Here is a 22,202-nt window from a genome sequence, read left to right as displayed (position 1 = left end):
AGGGCTTGATTAGGAAGGGGAAAAAAGATTATGAGAGAAAACTGGCAGGGAACATAAAAACGGACCGTAAAAGCTTTTATAGATATGTAAAAAGGAAAAGACTGGTAAAGACAAATGTAGGTCCCCTGCAGACAGAAACAGGTGAGTTGATTATGGGGAGCAAGGACATGGCAGACCAATTGAATAATTACTTTGGTTCTGTCTTCACTAAGGAGGACATAAATAATCTTCCAGAAATAGTAGGGGACAGAGGGTCCAGTGAGATGGATCCAGTTATCAAGGATGTGATAACAGCACATTTGGAAAGTGGTGAAATGATCGGACAAAGTCAGCATGGATTTGTGAAAGGAAAATCATGTCTGACGAATCTCATAGAATTTTTTGAGGATGTAACTAGTAGAGTGGATAGGGGAGAACCAGTGGATGTGGTATACTTGGATTTCCAGAAGGCTTTTGACAAGGTCCCACACAGGAGATTAGTGTGCAAACTTAAAGCACACGGTATTGGGGGTAAGGTATTGGTGTGGGTGGAGAGTTGGTTAGCAGACAGGAAGCAAAGAGTGGGAATAAACGGGACCTTTTCAGAATGGCAGGCCGTGACTAGTGGGGTACCGCAAGGCTCAGTGCTGGGACCCCACTTGTTTACAATATATATTAATGACTTGGATGAGGGAATTAAATGCAGCATCTCCAAGTTTGCAGATGACACGAAGCTGGGTGGCAGTGTTAGCTGTAAGGAGGATGCTAAGAGGATGCAGGGTGACTTGGATAGGTTGGGTGAGTGGGCAAATTCATGGCAGATGCAATTTAATGTGGATAAATGTGAAGTTATCCACTTTGGTGGCAAAAATAGGAAAACAGATTATTATCTGAATGGTGGCCGATTAGGAAAAGGGGAGGTGCAACGTGACCTGGGTGTCATTATACACCAGTCATTGAAAGTGGGCATGCAGGTACAGCAGGCGGTGAAAAAGGCAAATGGTATGCTGGCATTTATAGCGAGAGGATTTGAGTACAGGAGTAGGGAGGTACTACTGCAGTTGTACAAGGCCTTGCTGAGACCGCACCTGGAGTATTGTGTGCAGTTTTGGTCCCCTAATCTGAGGAAAGACATCCTTGCCATAGAGGGAGTACAGAGAAGGTTCACCAGATTGATTCCTGGGATGGCAAGACTTTCATATGAAGAAAGAATGGATGAACTGGGCTTGTACTCGTTGGAATTTAGAAGATTGAGGGGGGATCTGATTGAAACGTATAAGATCCTAAAGGGATTGGACAGGCTAGATGCAGGAAGATTGTTCCCGATGTTGGGGAAGTCCAGAACGAGGGGTCACAGTTTGAGGATAGAGGGGAAGCCTTTTAGGACCGAGATTAGGAAAAACTTCTTCACACAGAGAGTGGTGAATCTGTGGAATTCTCTGCCACAGGAAACAGTTGAGGCCAGTTCATTGGCTATATTTAAGAGGGAGTTAGATATGGCCCTTGTGGCTACGGGGGTCAGGGGGTATGGAGGGAAGGCTGGGGCAGTGTTCTGAGTTGGATGATCAGCCATGATCATAATAAATGGCGGTGCAGGCTCAAAGGGCCGAATGGCCTACTCCTGCACCTATTTTCTATGTTTCTATGTTCAAATTCTTTACCCCATTCTCTTCGATGATCATTTTATGACACACTATCTGAGACCGAGACTAATAGGAAATCAAGCAATACGGGAAAAGGAAGGTAGAATGGAAGTATGAAATGTATTGAAAGTGAAGTGGATCCAAATCCTTAAAAGTTCATTAAAAAAATTATCTTCCAATTATCTTAATAAATGGGGGTCAAAGTATAAGCTTTATAAACATACCTATAAACCTGGCTACGGATACTAGTGGTGAGGAATTTTGAGTCATTAAGACCGGACTGAGTTAAATCATTTGGAAAAATATAGATTGATAAATGAAAATCAGCATGGATTGACTTAGAGACGGTGTCTTGTGAACTCAGATCAAGTTCTTTGATGGTAAGTGTGACTATATAGAATTTCAAAGGTAGATAACAAACAGATCCAAAATTGGGGGTAAAAGGACACAATTGTACTGATACAAACTTGACTCTAGGATCAAAAGCAGATAGTAGGGGTGAATGGTTCTTCCAAAATGAAGTATCCCATAGTTCTGACCACGGTTTGGTGCTGGAACTGTGAGCTATATAAAGAAAATGGATTTCAGTATATTTACAGATGGCGAAATAGTGAAACTGTAGCAAATTGTGTGCAACAACCACATTCAGCAGGGGGTAAACTGGGTGGTGAAAAAGACAGGTCTGCCAGATGAAATTTACAGTGGGGATGTATAAAGTGACTTACCTTAGCAAGGAGAATAAAGAAAATCTACATTGATTATAAAGTTTAAAGCCTGTATATCCTGGTTATCATTGCACTACAAAAACTCAGTTACGTTAAAAATTATAAATGACTGGCTGGGTAAAGGTTGAAACACAGACATTTCTGAATGTCACAGTCTTGGACAGGCATGGGACTTGTAATATGTGGTATCAATAATGTTGATGGGAAAAGCATATTCAATTGCAAAAGAAAGCAAATTAGTACATGGGAGAACTTTTGCAGAGCAATGTGGAAAGCAGAAATGGATTAATCAGTTAGCTGTAGTGAAGGGCAAGGGCTAGAACAAGAGCCCAAATCCTTAATGTTCTGCCATGGTCCATTGTTCTATGAACATGCATTTGGAGGCATCGTTTGTAACTCATGGATATTGCAAAATAATAACCACATCAATTTACTTTGGAAATGTAGCCATGGTTGAGAGAGATGATGGGAACTTGGGTCAAACAGCAGTTCCAGCCTTACGAACAAACGACGGGCCGATGGGCCTCCGAGGTGACACGCAAGAGACATACCATTTGCAGGATTAAACCGTTGGTTACCGGACTGCTTACCAGTGCAATATGGCTGTTGTTCCATGTGTTGTTATCTACCAGCGTCGTGCGATTAGCCATTCCTGCAATTTGATACCCGTAATCCCACCAAGACATCACTCGGACATGTTCATCTGTGTTCTGTCGCAACCAATAATATGCCTCACGGAAGTCATCAAGGATATTGCGGGTTCTTTTTTTAAAACAAATTATAATTATTAATACCAAAATGTAATCCAGATTGTAGAGAAACTAAAATATCCAAGAAGTTAACAAGCATCACACAATTCTGTACCAAAAAGCTGTTTATGACACTTTTTACTACAAATGAGTCATTTACACATTTGGATATTTGTTAATCTACTGGCCTGGGCAAAAATTAAAGGACTTCTGAAACAAACAGATTGACTTCAGAAAAAAATAAAATCATTTTCAAGATGGCTATGATGGAATAAACAGAAAGATGACTAAAGTTGATTCTGTGGATTCAGCAGACAGATTAAATGCATCTCAATCTCTGAAAATTAAAAAAAAAACTGCAGATGTTAGATATCTGCAATAAAAATGGACAATGTTGCAAGTACTTGGAAAAAAGACAGTTATTCGGGAAAGAGAAAGAAGAGTTAACAGGTACAGCACAATTCCGTTGAAGGCTCTGGTTCATGAAATTTTAAACTTGTTTTGCTGTTCTCGGATGCCGCCTAACATGTTGGCTTCCCAATCTTTCTTCATTGAGCAATATCCATCTTTCAATCGACTTCATTAGGTTCTGCACAAAATTATGCAGACATACTGCTGATATGAAACAGTCAAAGAAAATCTATGCGCCTTTTAGTAATAGTTTCAGGCCAAATAGTCTGCCCAAGGCATGGGATGTTATTCCTGGAATCAAACACCAAGAGATCTGATTTGGTATAGACTAGAAACAAAGAGGGCTTCCCTCTATTCTATCATTAGCTCAGATTGAGCCTTGAGCTTCTGAAATGATGCCATCATTGACTTCTGGATGGTGTGGGCTCATGTTCACCATGGACTAGATTAACAAAATGCATCAAATTGAGAACTGAAATATCAGAGCACAGATCTAGGGTAATTGGTGAGCTTACAAAGCAGAGAGTTTTACACTGCTATGTAAAACTCAGTTTTGAACAGAAATTGCACAACACCAGAAGGAGGATAACATTTACCTGTAAAAACTTCTGCATCTTCCAGGAGATATTATTCAAAACAAGCCTAGTTTTAAAATAAACTGAAAAGAACTCCATGACTAGGTAATCAGTCTGAATGAATGCTTGCAGGAGCAACAGAAAGTTACCCAGTTGTGGTTAGATTAAAAAAAATTAGATTAAAGAAATGGCAGCATTGAAGCAGATGAATAAATGAACCATAATATTTATAGCACATAACATCTGTTGATCAAATGTGATTGGGAAAAGGAATGAAATACATACACTCAGTGGCCACTTTATTAAATACACAAATATCTAACCAGCCAATCATGTGACTGCAACTCAATGCATAAAAACATGCAGACATGGTCAAGAGGTTCACTTGATGCTTAGGCCAACCATCAGAAGGGGGAATAAATGTTGTCCAAGTGACTTTGACCGAGGAATAATTGTTGGTGGCTGACAGGTTGCTTTGAGCATCTCAGAAAATGCTGATCTCCTCGAGCTTTCATGCATAACAGTCTCTAGAGTTTACAGAGAATGGTGCGAGAAACAAAAAACACATCCAGTGAGCGGCATTTCTATGCTCGAAAATGCCTTGTTAATGAGAGAGGTCAGGAGAATGGACAGACTGGTTCAAGCTGACAGGAAGGCGACAGTAACTCAAATAACTATGTATTATGTGTGTTACGTACCCCACTGGTCCCCAACCTCTGGGCCACAGACCGACACATTGTCGCGAAGAATGCAGTGGTGCAGCGGTAGTTGGAACGCACCCAACACATATTTAAGAAAAAAGCCGAAATGAAATAGAATAAAATAAAATGTGTCGGTCCGCAGCCCAGAGGTTGGGGACCACTGACGTACCCCGTAACGGGTTAAAGAACCAGCAGAAATGGAACACACCTAGAGTCTGGTTTTGCTGTTTACTAACACTATTTTTATTAGTAACTACGCAATACAGTAATATAAAACTAGATAAATCGAACAGGTTAGCAGAGTTTATGCATATATAGGTGTGGAAATGTAAACCCAAACTTAGGTGGTAATTGATATGGTCTTACGAGGGTAGGTAAGAAAAATTCAGGTCAGATGCACAGGTTAATTAATGCGAGATGTTTGTAATCCAAAGGCGAATGTTGTGAGAAGGCAGTTACTTCAATATTTCACAGATTCCACGATAGCAATACAAGATAACAATAGTAGCAGGTTTTATCTCTGAAGTTGTTCCACTCCACACACAAAATATCACCGCCGACAGTGATCTTCAACGAGTATCCTTTCAACCCTGAATTCAGCTACGGGACATCTCAAAGTGGTGGCCACAGGATACTCCAACAGAATCCACGTATGGATTACCACCAATAGCAGCTTATCACAAAGGGGACTCTCTTCAAGGGAACCACCACCCAGGCAAGGGTCGACACACCAGTAGATTCCACAAGGTTACCCCAAACACACAACGTGATAGCTGCCTATCCAGTTCCACGACATAACAAAATAACTCCAACAGCGATTTACCATAGGGGTGCCTTTCGTCAGTGAACTACCACACCCAGACAAAGGGTAAACACACATGTGGTATTCACCAGAGAACCCACTTCTGTGGATTAACTAAGTGACAATCACATTTTCTTAGTCAAATGAAAACAAACTCACCATCACAGGCTACTTAGAGAGAGAGTCCAAACAGTGATCTCTTTGTCACTAGGTTTTTTCTGTTTCAGACCTATCTCTCCTCTCTTCTCTTCCTGCAAACTTGTTCTAGTTGCAGAAAACTTGTGAGAGTCATTCAGCAATACTCAGGATCGATCTCAACTCACCCCTTTTGTGCTACTGAAAGTTTAAACCAGCCACCGGCTCACTGGTGTCTTCCATTGACTGAATCCATCTTGACTCTAACCGTGTGTGTTTGTGTCCTTGTATATTCAAAACAAGCTGCAGAGAAACCATAACATCGATTGTCCATCAAATAACTCCACCTCTCTTTCTCTCTCTCTCTGGAACAGCTCAAACAATGTCCAAAAGTCAGTGTTTTAAAGTGACAGTCCACAGAAAATATCAACCCTAGGGGTACATAACATGTGGAAAAGCACCTCTAAAAGCACAACTTGTTGAACCTTGAAATGGGTGGGCTACAGCAGCAGAAGACCATGAACATACACTCAATGGCCATTTTATTAGGTACAGGATATATCTAATAAAGTAGGCACAAAGTGTGGAAGAGTACAGCATAGAACAAGCCCTTTGGGCAACGGTGTTGTGCAAACCTTTTAACCTTTACTCCAAGGTCAATCTAGCCCTTCTCCCTCCTGCATAGCCCCCCATTTTTCTTTCATCCATGAGCCTAGGAGTTTCTCAAATGCCCCTAAATGTATCTGCCTCTACCATCCACCCCACAATGCACCATGTGCTTACCACTTGGTGCAAAAAAAAATTACTTCTGACATTCTCCCTTTACTTTCCTCTAATCACCTTGAAAGTACGTCCTTTGGTATTTAGCTATTGCTGCCCTGTGATTCTTTAACCAAATATATGGCTCTGTTTACCTAAATCTTGCCTTTGGCTTCTATTTATTTCTACTGAAACCAAAAACAAACCTATCCAATTTTTAACCACTTCTGTGAAAATGAACAACTTGCATAGGTATTCTGCTATAAAGCAAAGTTTGAAGGCACTTTACGGAGGCACAAGATATGGATGCCAATCCAAGGAAAAGCTATTAGATAGATGCTTTTAGGTAATTAAAATTAATTAACAAAAAAATAAATAGGATGAAATAAATTTCCTACCCATCATGGTTATAAGACGCGAGGACAACGCTGGGGCTTGAGTATGCATTGCTTGTAACCCAGGTACAGTGTACAGCAAACATCATTAGTAACATCAGCATTAGCATGGTAACAATACTCTTGATGTTAGGACCAAGCCCTTCTTCAGTCTTTTCTTGTTCGGATACATGCTTTCTCACCTTGCCCGCCTGTGGAAATCAGTGAGACAGACTGTCAGAATCTCTTCTTCCAAATAGTTCACGTGAAGCAGTAAGAGAGATTCTAGTTCTATCAAATGAAACTTTCCATTTCCTATGACAGAGTGCAAAACAGCAACCATTTCACTTTAAGAATAATTTACAAACAGGAAAGCTTTCAGTAAGACTTATTAGCAACAGTTGCAGTATGACTTTCCCAATATCTTCTTTTACGCACAGCACAATGACAGCGCACCAAATGATACTCCCAATGCATTTTACTGCAGTGATGTCACAAACCAAACACGACGGTCTCCCTGCCAGCAAAGGAAGTGTTTGATTACAAAGTCTGACTGCAAGCTCACCCCCTTTTTTGTTTAGAAACTTACACCTACAGCAAATATGATAGAGCTCTTAATACTCACCTGTTGTAGTGATTTAATTATGTCCAGCTGCTTCCCTATTCCTTACCTTATCATAGAGGTTGCCAGAGTTCCTCTTATCATCCTCATCGCTGCTGTCTTCGACAGGTGGACTTTCCCTCTGCGTATCATCACCCAGGTAGTGTTCAAAGACATTGGAGAAAGCAATGGCAGACAGCATGCAGACAACTGGAGTGAGAGTCAGCATCAGGCGTACCATGACTCCAGCAAAATAAACAGCACTGATTGCATAAAGGGCAACTGTAAAGAGTTTAGATTTTCAATGTCAGTTTATGCTTCACACCTTAACAATGTCACTCAAGTAAAAATAAGTAACATCCTTGCCCCCCATACCCTCGAAGTCAGTGCATAAAAAGCAGTCACCCCAGCAATTACCACGAACACCTCAATACTTTTTAAAATTCTGCTTTTGCACTACTTCTTTACCTTAACTATTTAATATACACACTGTACTTCTTTTTCCCCTATAATTATCATGTATTGCATTCTGCTGCTGCTAAGTTAACAAATTTCACGACATATGCCATTGATATTAAACTTGATTGTGATTGTAGTGTGCTATAGATATAATTTGGGGTTCACTCTGCCCATTTGTAAAAACACATGTCTACAAAGTGTATATTGGCCATTTTCCAAATTCACAGAATTATATCTAGAATAGCAAAGCAGACATGAAGAAAAAGGTTCTTAGAAAATGAATTCATTATGTCGTTTTCCTAACCGTCACTCTGCACCCACTTGAGCTATGGACAGCATCCACCCTAATGGGTGAATATGCCGGCTCAGACAGATGGATTTTAGTTTAAAAGCTTCAAAGTGGGGATTTAATGAATTCTGTGAAATCCATTTAATCTGATGCTCTTCACTTCATGTTTTAGCTCTTTGCTCATAAAAACAAAACGTTTCTAACTGCAAAACATTACATCTTCTATTTCATCTTTTGATAGTAAATAATCATATTAGTTCAGTAAAATATTGCATTTTGAGATATCTGCCATGATTTTAACAGTATGTTAACATTTTCAGAGTGGACAGTTTACCTTTTCCTCCAACTACTGGTACATTATAATCAAATTTAAATGGCCACAGAAAATTAACTCTTATTAATAAATCTTGTTTATCAGAGGAGACACAACACGGCTTATCAAACAATTTGAACTCAAATTGATAAGACAGCAGTCTGAGTGTTCAGTCTGCAGATGCTCAAGGAATTGAGCCAGACTTTGCACATCCGTCCTCACATCATTCTACAGATATGCAGAAGAGAACATCGTAACAAGCTGCATCACTGCTTGGTATGGAATTTGCACTGCAACAGACAGGAAGGCTCTATACAACAGGTAGTCAAAACTGCCCAATGTATCACCAGCACCAGCCTAACTGCCATCAAGGAGATATTATCCAGAAAGCTGCTAGAAAAGGGCCAGTAACATTATGAAGGATCCCACCCACACTGTTTGTCCCACTCCCATCAGGGAGGAGGCTACGTAGCATCCACACCAGGACCACTGGAACAAAAGTTACTTTCGCCAAGCAGTAAAACTGAACACCACTACTTTATTATTTCCTGTCAGTCACCTTATGTACAGCCCAGTGCCACTTTATGGGCATGCAATCAATGTATCTAAGCTACCTTAATTATTTATATTTATTATTATTGTGTTCTTTATATTTTGTGTGATATTTTTTGTCCTGCATCAGATCCGTAGTAACAATTATTTTATTCTCCTTACACCTATGTACAGGAAATGATAGTAACCAATCTTGTATTGATTTAGAACAAGCTTTTAAGACCTAAATATCATTGTGGTTCACTTGGAGATCATTATATTTAGATAGATTAAAATGAAGGATTAAATTTATGGAAATACTGGCATACTCTAAGCTTAGATGTGGGTTAATTCATAAATATTGCAAATGGTGTACAATGGACTTGACGTATGAGGATTCACAACATTCCAAAAGTTCCAATTTTAAAAACACCTATCAGAATTGTCTTTTCAATTAAAATATCGCACATCATATAGGATTCATTAAAACTGTCACTAAACCACAGGAAGTTTTCTCACACCAATCAGTACTTTATCAAATACTCAGACAAGTACTGAAAACAGATCGGGCATTGGATTCATGCAACCTATATATTACTTGTTCACTGGTTGTATCATCAAGCTCAAGGATATCAGCACCTAAATAGACCACTGACATGATGCTTGTCTAAACCCTTCTCAACAGAGACAAACTTGTACTCTGCAAAAACCATCTATATGTAGAATCAAATTTACTGATGCAATAAAGCTTTCTCAATCCATTTTTTATTTTCTAAATTCCTACAGAAAGAATATATGAAACTAACAGATCTAATTTACAATATAATTCTTGAACTTAAAATGGCAGAAATTAACAAATAATTAACCACATTACTGAGCTTGCAACGCACACAAAATGCTGGTGGAACGCAGCAAGCCAGGCAGCATCTATAGGAAGAAGTACAGTCGGTGTTTCGGGTCGAGACCCTTCACTAGGACTCACGGAAAAAAGAGTAAGAGATTTGAAAGTGGGAGGGAGAGGGGGACCCGAAATGAAAGGAGAAGACAGGAGGGGGAGGGATGAAGCTAAGTCCTGGGAAGTTGGAATGGTGAGGCGACACTTCGCCTGTGAGTCTGCTAGAGTGATATACTGTGTCCGGTGCTCCTGGTGTGGTCGCCTATATATTGGCGAAACCCGACGCAGACTGGGAGATCGTTTCGCTGAACACCTATGCTCTGTCCACCATAGGAAGCAGGATCTCCCAGTGGCCACACATTTTAATTCCACGTCCCATTCCCATTCCAATATATCAATCCATGGCCTCCTCTACTGTCAAGATGAAGCCACACTCACGTTGGAGGAACAACACCTTATATTCTGTCTGGGTAGCCTCCAACCTGATGGCATGAACACTGATTTCTCTAACTTCTGTTAATGCCCCTCCTCCCCTTCTTACCCCATCCCTTTTTTTTTTCTCTCTCTGTCCCTCTCACAATGACTCCTTGCCTGTTCTCCATCTTCCTCTGGTGCTCCCCTCCCCCTTTCTTCCAAGGCCTTCCATCCTATGATACTCTCCCTTCTCCAGCCTTGTATCCCTTTTGCCAATCAACTTCCCAGCTCTTAGCTTCATCCCTCCCCTTCCTGTCTTCTCCTATCATTTCGGGTCCCCCTCCCCCTCCCACTTTCAAATCTCTTACTATCTCCTTTTTCCGTTAGTCCTGATGAAGGGTTCCGGCCCGAAATGTCGACTGTACTTCTTCCTATAGATGCTGCCTGGCCTGCTGCGTTCCACCAGCAATTTGTGTGTGTTGCTTGAATTTCCAGCATCTGCAGATTTCCTCGTGTCTTGAGCTTGCATGCAGTTTTCATTTTGTTAAGTTTTCAAGCTGGAAATCAATTTGATTACCGACACATTTCCTTACCAAATACTCTTTCATCATTGATGTTTTTGATGCAGAACCACAGGCCAGCTGGGAAAGTGCAGACCAATATATGAAGGTCAAAAAAGAAGGAAACCCATGTTGTAGGTTGATGCTCAGACACCGAAGCAATGATGGGAATGTGGATTTTTGCATACCTACAGAATAAATCCTAAAGATTACTTAATGCACTTCACTGATAGGTATATGAAAAGAATCACGTTAAATTATGCCACATGCCATTACATAAAAAAACTATGTATTAGCATTACATCAGATCTATAGCATGCGGTCTACCAACTGTAAATCTCACCAACTCTTTCAGCTGGTAAAATGAGCAATGTGAGCTGCAGTACTATAATACACCATTTCCAAGATTTCTTACATTTATCTATCCAGCGTTCTTCATCTATTTAGTTAAACAGCTTACGCATATCTCACTCCTTCTGTTTCCAGCAAAAAAGTGTTACATTGTCCTACATTCCTGTCAAGCTGAATAGGAACTCAAAACTAGTTATCCAGTCTTGTATTCAAGAGAAGTGGCAGATGAAAAATTCAAGGCTTGGTTGTGTCAGCTCATTCAATTCACTCTACATTTGCTACAACTTTAACTGGAATTGATTGGGATCTGCTCTACTACACTCCCTTCCCGACCTGGAAACATGTGACTATTCTTTTGACATTCACTTGTTCAAAACCTTAGATCCCCTTATTTAAGGGCTCAGTGGGAGTCTCTTAAATACAATGGCTGCAGAGGTAACAGATTCTTTCTCAAATGCAATATAGAATGTAGAGCAACTACTGGCTAAGCCAGTAATGCCCACATTCATGCACAAATAAAAATACTTGCATCTGGATCAAAAATACATGTTAATATTGGCAATTCCTTCTCCAAAAAGAAAAATGAGCACTCCAACCAATGGGTAAACAATTTCAAACTTTTGTTAAGATGTCCCAACAAGCAGCTCCAAGTGTCTAGTTTACTGCAGCATTAGCAAATTCCAAATACCCCCACTTCTACAGAAATGAACGCCTAAATGAATATTCTGGGAGAAGAACGAACGGAGGCATGCCCTAAAACTTCAGAGTATATTTCTGACTTTCATTACAATATTTCATTTTGAAAAACATGGCAATAGTATACCAAGGCAATTCATCCTACAAGAACATGCAAGTTAAAACCATTTATTCCGGCATTAAGACTGGACTACTCTTAATTAAATCAGCACCCTACTTGAAATGTAAGTGCAGTTATTATGATTATAATTATTGCTTATTTGCTCCAAGCCTCATCCATATGAAAAATAAGGAGAGAGGCCTTCAACATTCTTACCCTGTATCCCAAAGTGAATAGAATCTCCCACTCCATGGGGCAATATATCCTGAAACAAAAGCAGTAGCAGCAACATTTAGAAAAGTGTTTCTCCACTGATATATCTTATTACTCCAGCTATTTACCCTGAGGGATTGGTGGTACAAGTTGCTGAGCATCAGCAAGTGTAAAATAAGAAATATCCACTCTTTCCACTGATGTAAAGTTAATTTACACTTATCTTTTCCAGGGAAGGTTTGGCACAGCTCCCTCTTGACCTCAGCAAATCTCTTAAAATGCTCAATATTTAACCAATCTTTCCCAAATAAGCACTACTAACCCAGAATGAAATAAACCATTTCCCAGATCCATGTTTATTCAAAAGTCTGATTCCCAGATATTTACCCAGCTCTTTTCAAGGTTTACATTCTATGATTCACAACTCTAAGAGGGAAACTGCTTCTTGAAGTTTACTTAAGAATGTACCGTCCTCCATCATTCAGCAGCTTATTTATACCTCTTAGCACCTCAAATGATAACATGGAAATTGATGAGGTCGTGGTTAGTGAGGAAGATATAGATCAGATGGAAATTTTGGGAAAGAAATGGAGTTTAATCTAGTTAAGTGTGAAATTTTGGGAATCCAACTGCAAGAGGAAAGTATACAGTAAATGACAAGATCCTTAGCAGTACTGATGTACAGAAGGATCACGTGTAACATGTGGATGTGGTGGTAAAGAAGCACGCTTATTTCCATTGGAGTGTGCACTGAGTATAAAAGCTAGGAAGTCATGTTGCCGCTAGATCAAACTTTGGTTAGGCCACATTTGGTAAACTGTGTGCACTTCTGGTCACTACACTATACAAAGGACGTAGAGGTATAGAGAGAATATAGGAGAGGTTCACAAGGATGTTGCTTGGATTGGGGAGCATTAGCTGTAAGCAAAACGGAATGCTTTCTCAAGACAGAATCTTTTCAGTGGAAATGTCAAATACTATAAGATGAGGGTGAGGGTGGTAAAGTTTAAAGGAGATTGGAGAGGCAAGTGTTATTATATAGTGGTAGATGCCTGGAAGGTAATGCTGGGGACATGGTAGAAGCAGATTCGAAAGCAATTTTTAAAAAGGCATTTAGACAGAGGCTTGAGCAGGCAGGGAACAGAGGAAAATGGACTACATACAGGGAAGTGGCAAATGACACTTAAAGGATTGACGGTGGATATGCAATGGCAAGCATTTAAAGATTGCATGGATGAACTACAACAATTGTTCATCCCAGTTTGGCAAAAGAATAAATCAAGGAAGATAGTGCACCCGTGGCTGACAAGAGAAATTAGGGATAGTATCAATTCCAAAGAAGAAGCATACAAATTAGCCAGAAAAAGTGGCTCACCTGAGGACTGGGAGAAATTCAGAGTTCAGCAGAGGAGGACAAAGGGCTTAATTAGGAAGGGGAAAAAAGATTATGAGAGAAAACTGGCAGGGAACATAAAAACTGACTGTAAAAGCTTTTATAGATATGTAAAAAGGAAAAGACTGATAAAGACAAATGTAGGTCCCCTACAGACAGAAACAGGTGAATTGATTACGGGGAGCAAGGACATGGCAGACCAATTGAAAAATTACTTTGGTTCTGTCTTCACTAAGGAGGACATAAGTAATCTTCCAGAAATAGTAGGGGACAGAGGGTCCAGTGAGATGGAGGAACTGAGCGAAATACATGTTAGTAGGGAAGTGGTGTTAGGTAAATTGAAGGGATTGAAGGCAGATAAATCCCCAGGGCCAGATGGTCTGCATCCCAGAGTGCTTAAGGAAGTAGCCCAAGAAATAGTGGATGCATTAGTGATAATTTTTCAAAACTCGTTAGATTCTGGACTAGTTCCTGAGGATTGGAGGGTGGCTAATGTAACCCCACTTTTTAAAAAAGGAGGGAGAGAGAAACCGGGGAATTATAGACCGGTTAGCCTAACGTTGGTGGTGGGGAAACTGCTAAAGTCAGTTATCAAAGATGTGATAACAGCACATTTGGAAAGCGGTGAAATCATCGGACAAGTCAGCATGGATTTGTGAAAGGAAAATCATGTCTGACGAATCTCATAGAATTTTTTGAGGATGTAACTGGTAGAGTGGATAGGGGAGAACCAGTGGATGTGGTATATTTGGATTTTCAAAAGGCTTTTGACAAGGTCCCACACAGGAGATTAGTGTTCAAACTTAAAGCACATGGTATTGGGGGTAAGGTATTGATGTGGATAGAGAATTGGTTAGCAGACAGGAAGCAAAGAGTGGGAATAAACGGGGCCTTTTCAGAATGGCAGGCAGTGACTAGTGGGGTACCGCAAGGCTCAGTGCTGGGACCCCAGTTGTTTACAATATATATTAATGACTTGGATGAGGGAATTAAATGCAGCATCTCCAAGTTTGCGGATGACACGAAGCTGGGTGGCAGTGTTAGCTGTGAGGAGGATGCTAAGAGGATGCAGAGTGACTTGGATAGGTTGGGTGCGTGGGCAAATTCATGGCAGATGCAATTTAATGTGGATAAGTGTGAAGTTATCCACTTTGGTGGCAAAAACAGGAAAACAGATTATTATCTGAATGGTGGCCGATTAGGAAAAGGGGAGGTGCAACGAGACCTGGGTGTCATTATACACCAGTCATTGAAAGTGGGCATGCAGGTACAGCAGGCGGTGAAAAAGGCGAATGGTATGCTGGCATTTATAGCGAGAGGATTCGAGTACAGGAGCAGGGAAGTACTACTGCAGTTGTACAAGGCCTTGGTGAGACCACACCTGGAGTATTGTGTGCAGTTTTGGTCTCCTAATCTGAGGAAAGATATCCTTGCCATAGAGGGAGTACAAAGAAGGTTCACCAGATTGATTCCTGGGATGGCAAGACTTTCATATGAAGAAAGACTGGATGAACTGGGCTTGTACTCGTTGGAATTTAGAAGATTGAGGGGGGATCTGATTGAAACGTATAAAATCCTAAAGGGATTGGACAGGCTAGATGCAGGAAGATTGTTCCCGATGTTGGGGAAGTCCAGAACGAGGGGTCACAGTTTGAGGATAAAGGGGAAGCCTTTTAGGACCGAGATTAGGAAAAACTTCTTCACACAGAGAGTGGTGAATCTGTGGAATTCTCAGTTGAGGCCAGTTCATTGGCTATATTTAAGAGGGAGTTAGATATGGCCCTTGTGGCTACAGGGGTCAGGGGTATGGAGGGAAGGCTGGGGCAGGGTTCTGAGTTGGATGATCAGCCATGATCATAATAAATGGCGGTGCAGGCTCGAAGGGCCGAATGGCCTACTCCTGCACCTATTTTCTATGTTTCTATGTTTCTATGATAGATTGGTTTAGTTTAAATTGACATCAACTTCAGCACAGTCATGGTGGCCCTAAGGACACATTCCTATGGTGTAATTTTCTATGCTTCTGATATTTAGTCTTTGACAGATAGAAAATTTGCTCAACCTTACACAATCTTTCTCTTCGAGGAATTAAGTATTTCATAATTAGCATTAAAATCTCTACTTAATACCTGTGATCCACAGATAGCAACATATTTAGGAAGATAAGCATTATTGAAGGAGCATGAATTTTCATTTTTAATTTCAATGACCTTGAGAAAGTTAGCTCAATGAAGGGCAAAAGTGAATTTTGAAAAATAATTTCTAACTTTCCAACTTCTTCTTTGAAACTGTAGGGATTGTAGTGTAGCTGTCTATAACCAATGAAAACTCGTGACGAATGTAGTTCCATTCATTATCTCCTAAGAGTAACCATTAACTGGTATACTGAATGCTTCCCACAAATTAGAAATGCAATAATCAATGAATACAGGAGTCATTTTCTTTAACCAGTTGCTTCATTTCAAACTTTTTAGAAATCTCATTTAACAGTCTTTCAAATATGAATCCACCTAGATGTTTTTTGAAAGTTATTTCAACAACAAAAAGGGCAAGGGCAAAATGGATTTGGGAAGTGTTTGTGATTGACATAATGTTAGATGTCATGAAGAGCACATACAGACACAACCTTACTTTGACAGTCATGGTGAGACGTCACCACCAAGATAGCAAAATGCTCTGCAACACTAAAGAATTTATTTACTACTAAAAGTGAAAATAGAGTCTTCCTACTTTTGTATATAACCAGGCAACAAGGAAGTGATGGGGAAAGAAAGGTGGTACAATAGCATTTTGTATGCAGACTTACCTGTGTAAGTTAAGTAAATAACACTCAGAAGTACCACTCCAGCAGCAAGAGACACACCCAAGAAAAATAATGTCTGGAACTCCTGCTTTGTCAACTTGTCTCGCAAATACTGCAAGAAGGCATAAGCTTGGAGCAGGGCAAATACACCTGATTAAGAGAGAACAAGAAGATGAAATTATTATTTCCCCTAACGAACAAATACAGATACGCAAAGCCCAGAAGATGGCTTAATTAAATGAATACTCTGAATTCCTGACCCACTTGCAAGGCAATCAGCATTTGCTTTGCCGAGATTTATTTCAATAGTTCAAACTTTCCTCAGCAATCTAGTTAATGTTGATTAATTTGAAAAATGGACTGTTTAAATGAAAACTCAATTAAGAAGTGACTCCAGAACTGCGGAACTGCTGGATTGCGCATGGTTTCAGGCATCAGTAGGATCTCTTGTGTTTATCAAAGTTGCCTACTTTGTTCACTTTTGATTGGATCACTCCTGATCCTTGAGAAGGAAGAATGGGAACAAATAGATTCTGTAGATGCTGCAAATTTAGAGCAACACACACAAAATGCTGGAGAAACTGAGCAGGTAAGGCAGCAGCTATGGAAATAAAAAAAAAATTGATGATGCTTCAGGCCAAGACCCTTCATCAGGACTGGAAACGAAGAGAGAAGATTGAGAATACGATGGTGTGGGGAGAGGAAGGAACACAAGCCAGAAGGTGATAGGTGAAGCCAGTGGGTGGGGGATCAAGTAAGAAGCTGGGAGGTGCTAGGTGGAGAAGGTAAAAGGATGGAGAAGGAGATATCTGACAGAAGAGAAGAGAAAACCATGGGAGGAGGGGAAGGGATAGGGACACCAAGGAGAGGTGATAGGCCAGAGTGGGGAATAGAAGAAAAGGGAAGGGGAAGGGGGAGGAGGAGGGAAAAAATTACCAGGAACCAGAGAAATTGATGTTCATGTCATCAGATCTGAAGCCACCTAGATGAAAAATGAGGGGTTGCTCCTCCAACCTGAGAGCGGACTCATTATGACAGAAGAGAAGGCAATGGACTGGCATGTCAGAACAGGAAAAGAGAATCAGAATTAAAATGGCCGGCCACCAGAAAATCCCGCGTTTTATATACGGAGTGGAGGTGCTCGACAAAATGATCCCCAATCTACATCGGGTCTCATCAATATGGATGAGGCCACAACAGGAGAATTGGCTACAGTAGACGACCCCAACAGATGCGCAGGTGAAGTACTGCGTCACGGGAAGGACTGAATGAGGGTGACGGAGGTGGTGAACGGACAGTGTAATACTTCTGCTGCTTGCATAGGCAAGTGCCAGGAAGGAGATTAGTGGGGAGGGGCAAATGGACAAGGGAGTCACAGAAGGAGTGATCCTGTGGAAAACGGAGAGTGGAGGGGGTGGGGGGGGAAGTAAAGGTGTGTTTGGTGGCGGGTTCTGTTAAAGTCGGAGAAAATAGCTGAGGAGCAAAATCTCATTTTCTGTCTACATAGCCTCCAACTTGATGGCATGAACATTGATTTCTCCAACTTCAGGTATTCCACCCCACTTTCCTTTTCTTCTATTCCCCACTCTGCCCTCTTACTTCTTCTCCCCATCTGCCTATCCCCCCTCTCTGGTGCCCCTCCCTCTTCCCTTTCTCCCATTGTCCAGTCTCCTATCCCATCAAATTCTTTCTTCTACAGCCCTTTACCTTCTCCACCTATCACATTCCAGCTTCTTACTTCAACCCCCACTCCCCTTCCCCACCCACCTGGCTTCACCCATTACCTTCTGGTTTGTCCTCCTTCCCCTCCCCCACCTTCTCATTCTGCCATCTTCCCTCTTACTTTTCAGCCTGGATGAAGGGCCCCAGCCCAAAACATCGACTGTTTCTTTTATCATTTCCATAGATGCTGCCTTACTTGCCGAGTTCCTCCAGCATTTTGTGCGTTGCTTGGAATAAACAGTGGAGATGTAGTGAGGAGGACAGTGAGACAACTCGTTTGAAATTGCTTTAATCATTAAAATTTAGCTGTGTATATTTTTTAAAAAATGAATAAAAACAAACTTTTATCTACCCATGGTAATTCTATCATTATAAACATGTAAGTATCCTCAAGAAATATCAGTCTGGCCTCCTTGTATAAAAAAGATGTGTATCACTGACCAATCAATCTCCATGAATCATCCATTCTACTAAGGTGACAAAGCTTCCAAAAGCAACTCCAGTCTAATCTACTGCTGATCCAGCAGGCAGTTCACTTAGCATAACAATTGAGAAGTACAAAAATTCGCAACAAGTTCAAGACTGAATTGCAGTTGAGATGACAGTGGCGATATCCAACCTTGTATTTGCACTGTTGTGTGACGGTCCCAAACCTATGTACTATTATGAGGGCTAAAAGTGGTAAATTGAAGAAAATTACTTATTGGTTGTTGTTTGGAAGTTAGAGGCTAAAAGAGGAAGGCAGTAATCTACTAGAAATGTAGCTCTTCAAATAGTCACAGTCCACTGCATTTAGTTGCCATTAATAATCCTTAGTAAAAGCATTTATGAGCAAGTGCAGTCAGACATGCACAATTTTCATTCTGCAAGTTCCATACTGTACACAGATTTTAAGTTAAATACAAACAGGGCAATAACAGACGGATTTGATTAGTGTTTGGCCAATTTAACAACGTTTGCCTACTACAGGCCAACCATTTCAAAAATTACTCAGGGCTGCTTGGAAATTTTCAAGCACATCGGAAGTGTGGGTGCTTTGACTTTTACTCTGACCTTCATAAAAAATCCATCTTGAAAGCACAACATAATGCCAACATCCAGAAGGTGCAGCATCTCTAATAGAATAAACGTGAAATTTCAGCTATATATTTCTGGATTGATTATATTAAACGTTTTTCTGAAAGATAACTTGTATAGGCAAACGAAGAAAGGGCCAGCAACAGATCACAGAGTCGAAGACAGCAGAATTAAGAACAAAGCTATACTGCACTTTAAAATGAAGCCACTCACCTGCAGCCGCCATGTGCTCACTGGTCCTGATTGGTTGAAACCCCACAAATGGCACTTGCATTGATAGGATCAAGCCAACGATGTAGAATGTGCTGTAAGCTGTAAAAGTTTACACTTTTTAAGTAAGCAAATACTTCACAATTAAATTTCCTTACAAATATCTATTCCCAAGTATTCAAACTTCAAAAGAAAATCAGTTTTTAATTGCTGGGAAAAGGCCACAATAATTTTTTTTAGGTTACATTATTTAATTTTGAGAAGTAAACATGTCAAGGTATCACGAAGCTCAAAATTAAACTTCATCCCAAATAAATACACATACAGATATTAGCAAACCAATCATACTTTGACAGTTGCCAATGAACAGGAGTTCCCATGCTGTTGACAAAAATTCTGGATCCTCTAATATGGAAATTAGGAATACTGTTATATAGGGCAAGAATTTTTACAAAACAAGGCCCCACAAACAAGAGAGATAAATGATAAGGTATGTTAATAAAGTTGGTTGAAAGTAACCAGCACTTGTACTTGTTGATAAGTTCATTGAGATCTTCAACAGAATTATCCACCTTAAAAGTATCCTACAGAGTTCCAACGCATTTTGGTGCTCTAGATTCCCCAGTGTGAACACTAACAGATTTGACGAACCCTGCGTACATCCTAGGCTCAGGGTTGAACCCTAGCTGGTACAGCAAGTGTGGATCATTGCTGGGTATAAGCAGTAGTTTTTGTATGTCTTGACAGTCTGCCTGGATGCTCTGGTTCTTTCTTTACCTATTAGTGGATGTGGCAGAAGCCTATTCCCATAGAGAAATCTCAGGGTGAGGGGGAGCTGTGCAGCCAAAGAAATGAGACAGCAGCTTCCATCACATCTAACAGCAGATAACGATGGAAACAACAAAATTCAGATCATTTGCCGATATGTGGGACAGGTTCTACCAGTGGCCTACTCACCAGAATGTAGCACCGAGCCCACATCCCAGCGTTAAGCGGCAACACCACTTGCCCTGTCTGTCACAGCACCAGGCCTCACAGGGCCACAGGGCTGTTGGTTTTGAGCCCGGCACAACAGTACAATGGAAAGCCAGGGGTTTACATTACACTCCTTGCATTCAGATTCCCTACTCGCTGTGTACAACAGTCAGGAGAGCAGGATCTTGCACAAGGATCCTGGCAGAACGGCAATATCAGTAATACAATAATCCCTTCAGCATCTCATCCTTTGGCATGTATTCTATGGCATAAGTGAGGCACATCTATCTGAGAGGACCAATGAGGGCCCTGGCTTAATGTGTCTTCCATCTCAAATCATGGCAAGCAGCCGATTTCCATCCACTTTGTTAAACAGAGCTCTCAGCTTCTAACTGGTTATCCTTAGCATCAGAAGATCTGCAGATGCTGGAAATCCATGCAACACACACAAAATGCTGGAGGAGCTCAGCAGGCCAGGCAGCATCTATGGAAAAGAGTAAAGAGCTGACGTTTTGGGCTGAGACCCTTCAGCAGGACTGGGGCATTAGGGTTGGTTAGAATTGGTTATCTTTGTCTGTTAACTAACCTATGGTAAGCTAGGTGTGTGGGTTTAAATGCTGACTGCCAGTTGAACTCGGCTTTGCAACTGAGCGTACGCTAAACAATTGGCAGCCATTACGCTCACCACATTTAGGGCTAGAAACCAAAGATAAATCATTTGTCATGGATGTACTTCACTTAGCACTCAGGGTAAATCCCTCTCTTCACATTAGCAGGGTCCTGAATTACAAGGATGATCGTCTGTAACACACTTTACTTTGCCATTGAAATGTGTCATGTTTACATAAGCCTATAGAACCTGCTGTGAACTCATTCTCCCAGGTCTGATTCTGTTCCTATGTACTTATTACAGGACAGAAGTGGCCCTTCAACCCATCAAATCCATGCTGACTCCTAGTATAGCGACCCCCTCACTCTGATCCACCACTCCCTACTCTCCGTTATCCACTTTCCATGCCATTTATTGAAGGCTGCCAACAGGTCTGCAGTTTAAAATTAGGAACTGCAAAGGCACGTGGCATTTAATCAGCACACTGCCATCTCGTGGTCTCAAATGCAATGTGCACAAGTCTTTGCAGTGTAATGTGCAGGCCTGCTGGGAACATTCAATAAATGACAAGGAAAGTGGATAGCAGAAGTTTTCAATTATTGGAAGTACTGGTTTAATGAAAGGAATCAGGAAAATCCAGAACAACAAAGAAGAATACAAATTTAACCAACAAAAATGATCTCAGAATATTGAAGAGTCTCAGTCTTGGATCTGAGGCATTAATTGATCAGATGCAGTTTGACTTATTGAATGCTTCTAACATCTTCAGTTTTAAGTCAGAATACTTACCTTAAGTCAGAATACTTTCTCATCTTATAACACCATCTATCCTAGGATCACATATAGAAATTTCATGAATAAAATATATCAGAGATTAAGGGAGCTAGGGCTTTACTCTTTGGAGAGGAGGAGGATGAGAGGAGACATGATAGAGGTGTACAAGATAATAAGAGGAATAGATAGAATGGATAGCCAGCGCCTCTTCCCCAGGGCACCACTGCTCAATACAAGAGGACATGGCTTTAAGGTAAGGGGTGGGAAGTCCAAGGGGGATATTAGAGAAAGGTTTTTTACTCAGAGAGTGGTTGTTGCGTGGAATGCACTGCCTGAGTCAGTGGTGGAGGCAGATACACTAGT

At 40.8% G+C, this 22,202-nt stretch overlaps 1 protein-coding gene across 1 annotated transcript in view; it reads right to left on the bottom strand.

Moving 5' to 3' along the window:
- Nucleotides 1-22,202, bottom strand: part of stt3b (STT3 oligosaccharyltransferase complex catalytic subunit B) — a 103,351-nt gene that overhangs the window by 7,961 nt on the left and 73,188 nt on the right. The window contains exons 6-12 of the mRNA XM_072283532.1: nt 19,484-19,582; nt 16,475-16,621; nt 12,279-12,327; nt 10,949-11,103; nt 7,525-7,736; nt 6,878-7,065; nt 2,938-3,109 (exon numbers count right to left, since the gene is read on the bottom strand). Of these exons, the coding sequence (XP_072139633.1) occupies nt 2,938-3,109; nt 6,878-7,065; nt 7,525-7,736; nt 10,949-11,103; nt 12,279-12,327; nt 16,475-16,621; nt 19,484-19,582 (1,022 nt within the window). The remainder of the gene's footprint in view (nt 1-2,937; nt 3,110-6,877; nt 7,066-7,524; nt 7,737-10,948; nt 11,104-12,278; nt 12,328-16,474; nt 16,622-19,483; nt 19,583-22,202) is intronic.

Source organism: Mobula birostris, chromosome 19 (assembly GCF_030028105.1).
Source record: "Mobula birostris isolate sMobBir1 chromosome 19, sMobBir1.hap1, whole genome shotgun sequence".
Lineage (NCBI taxonomy): Eukaryota > Metazoa > Chordata > Chondrichthyes > Myliobatiformes > Myliobatidae > Mobula > Mobula birostris.
This window is presented reverse-complemented; position numbering and strand designations above follow the sequence as displayed.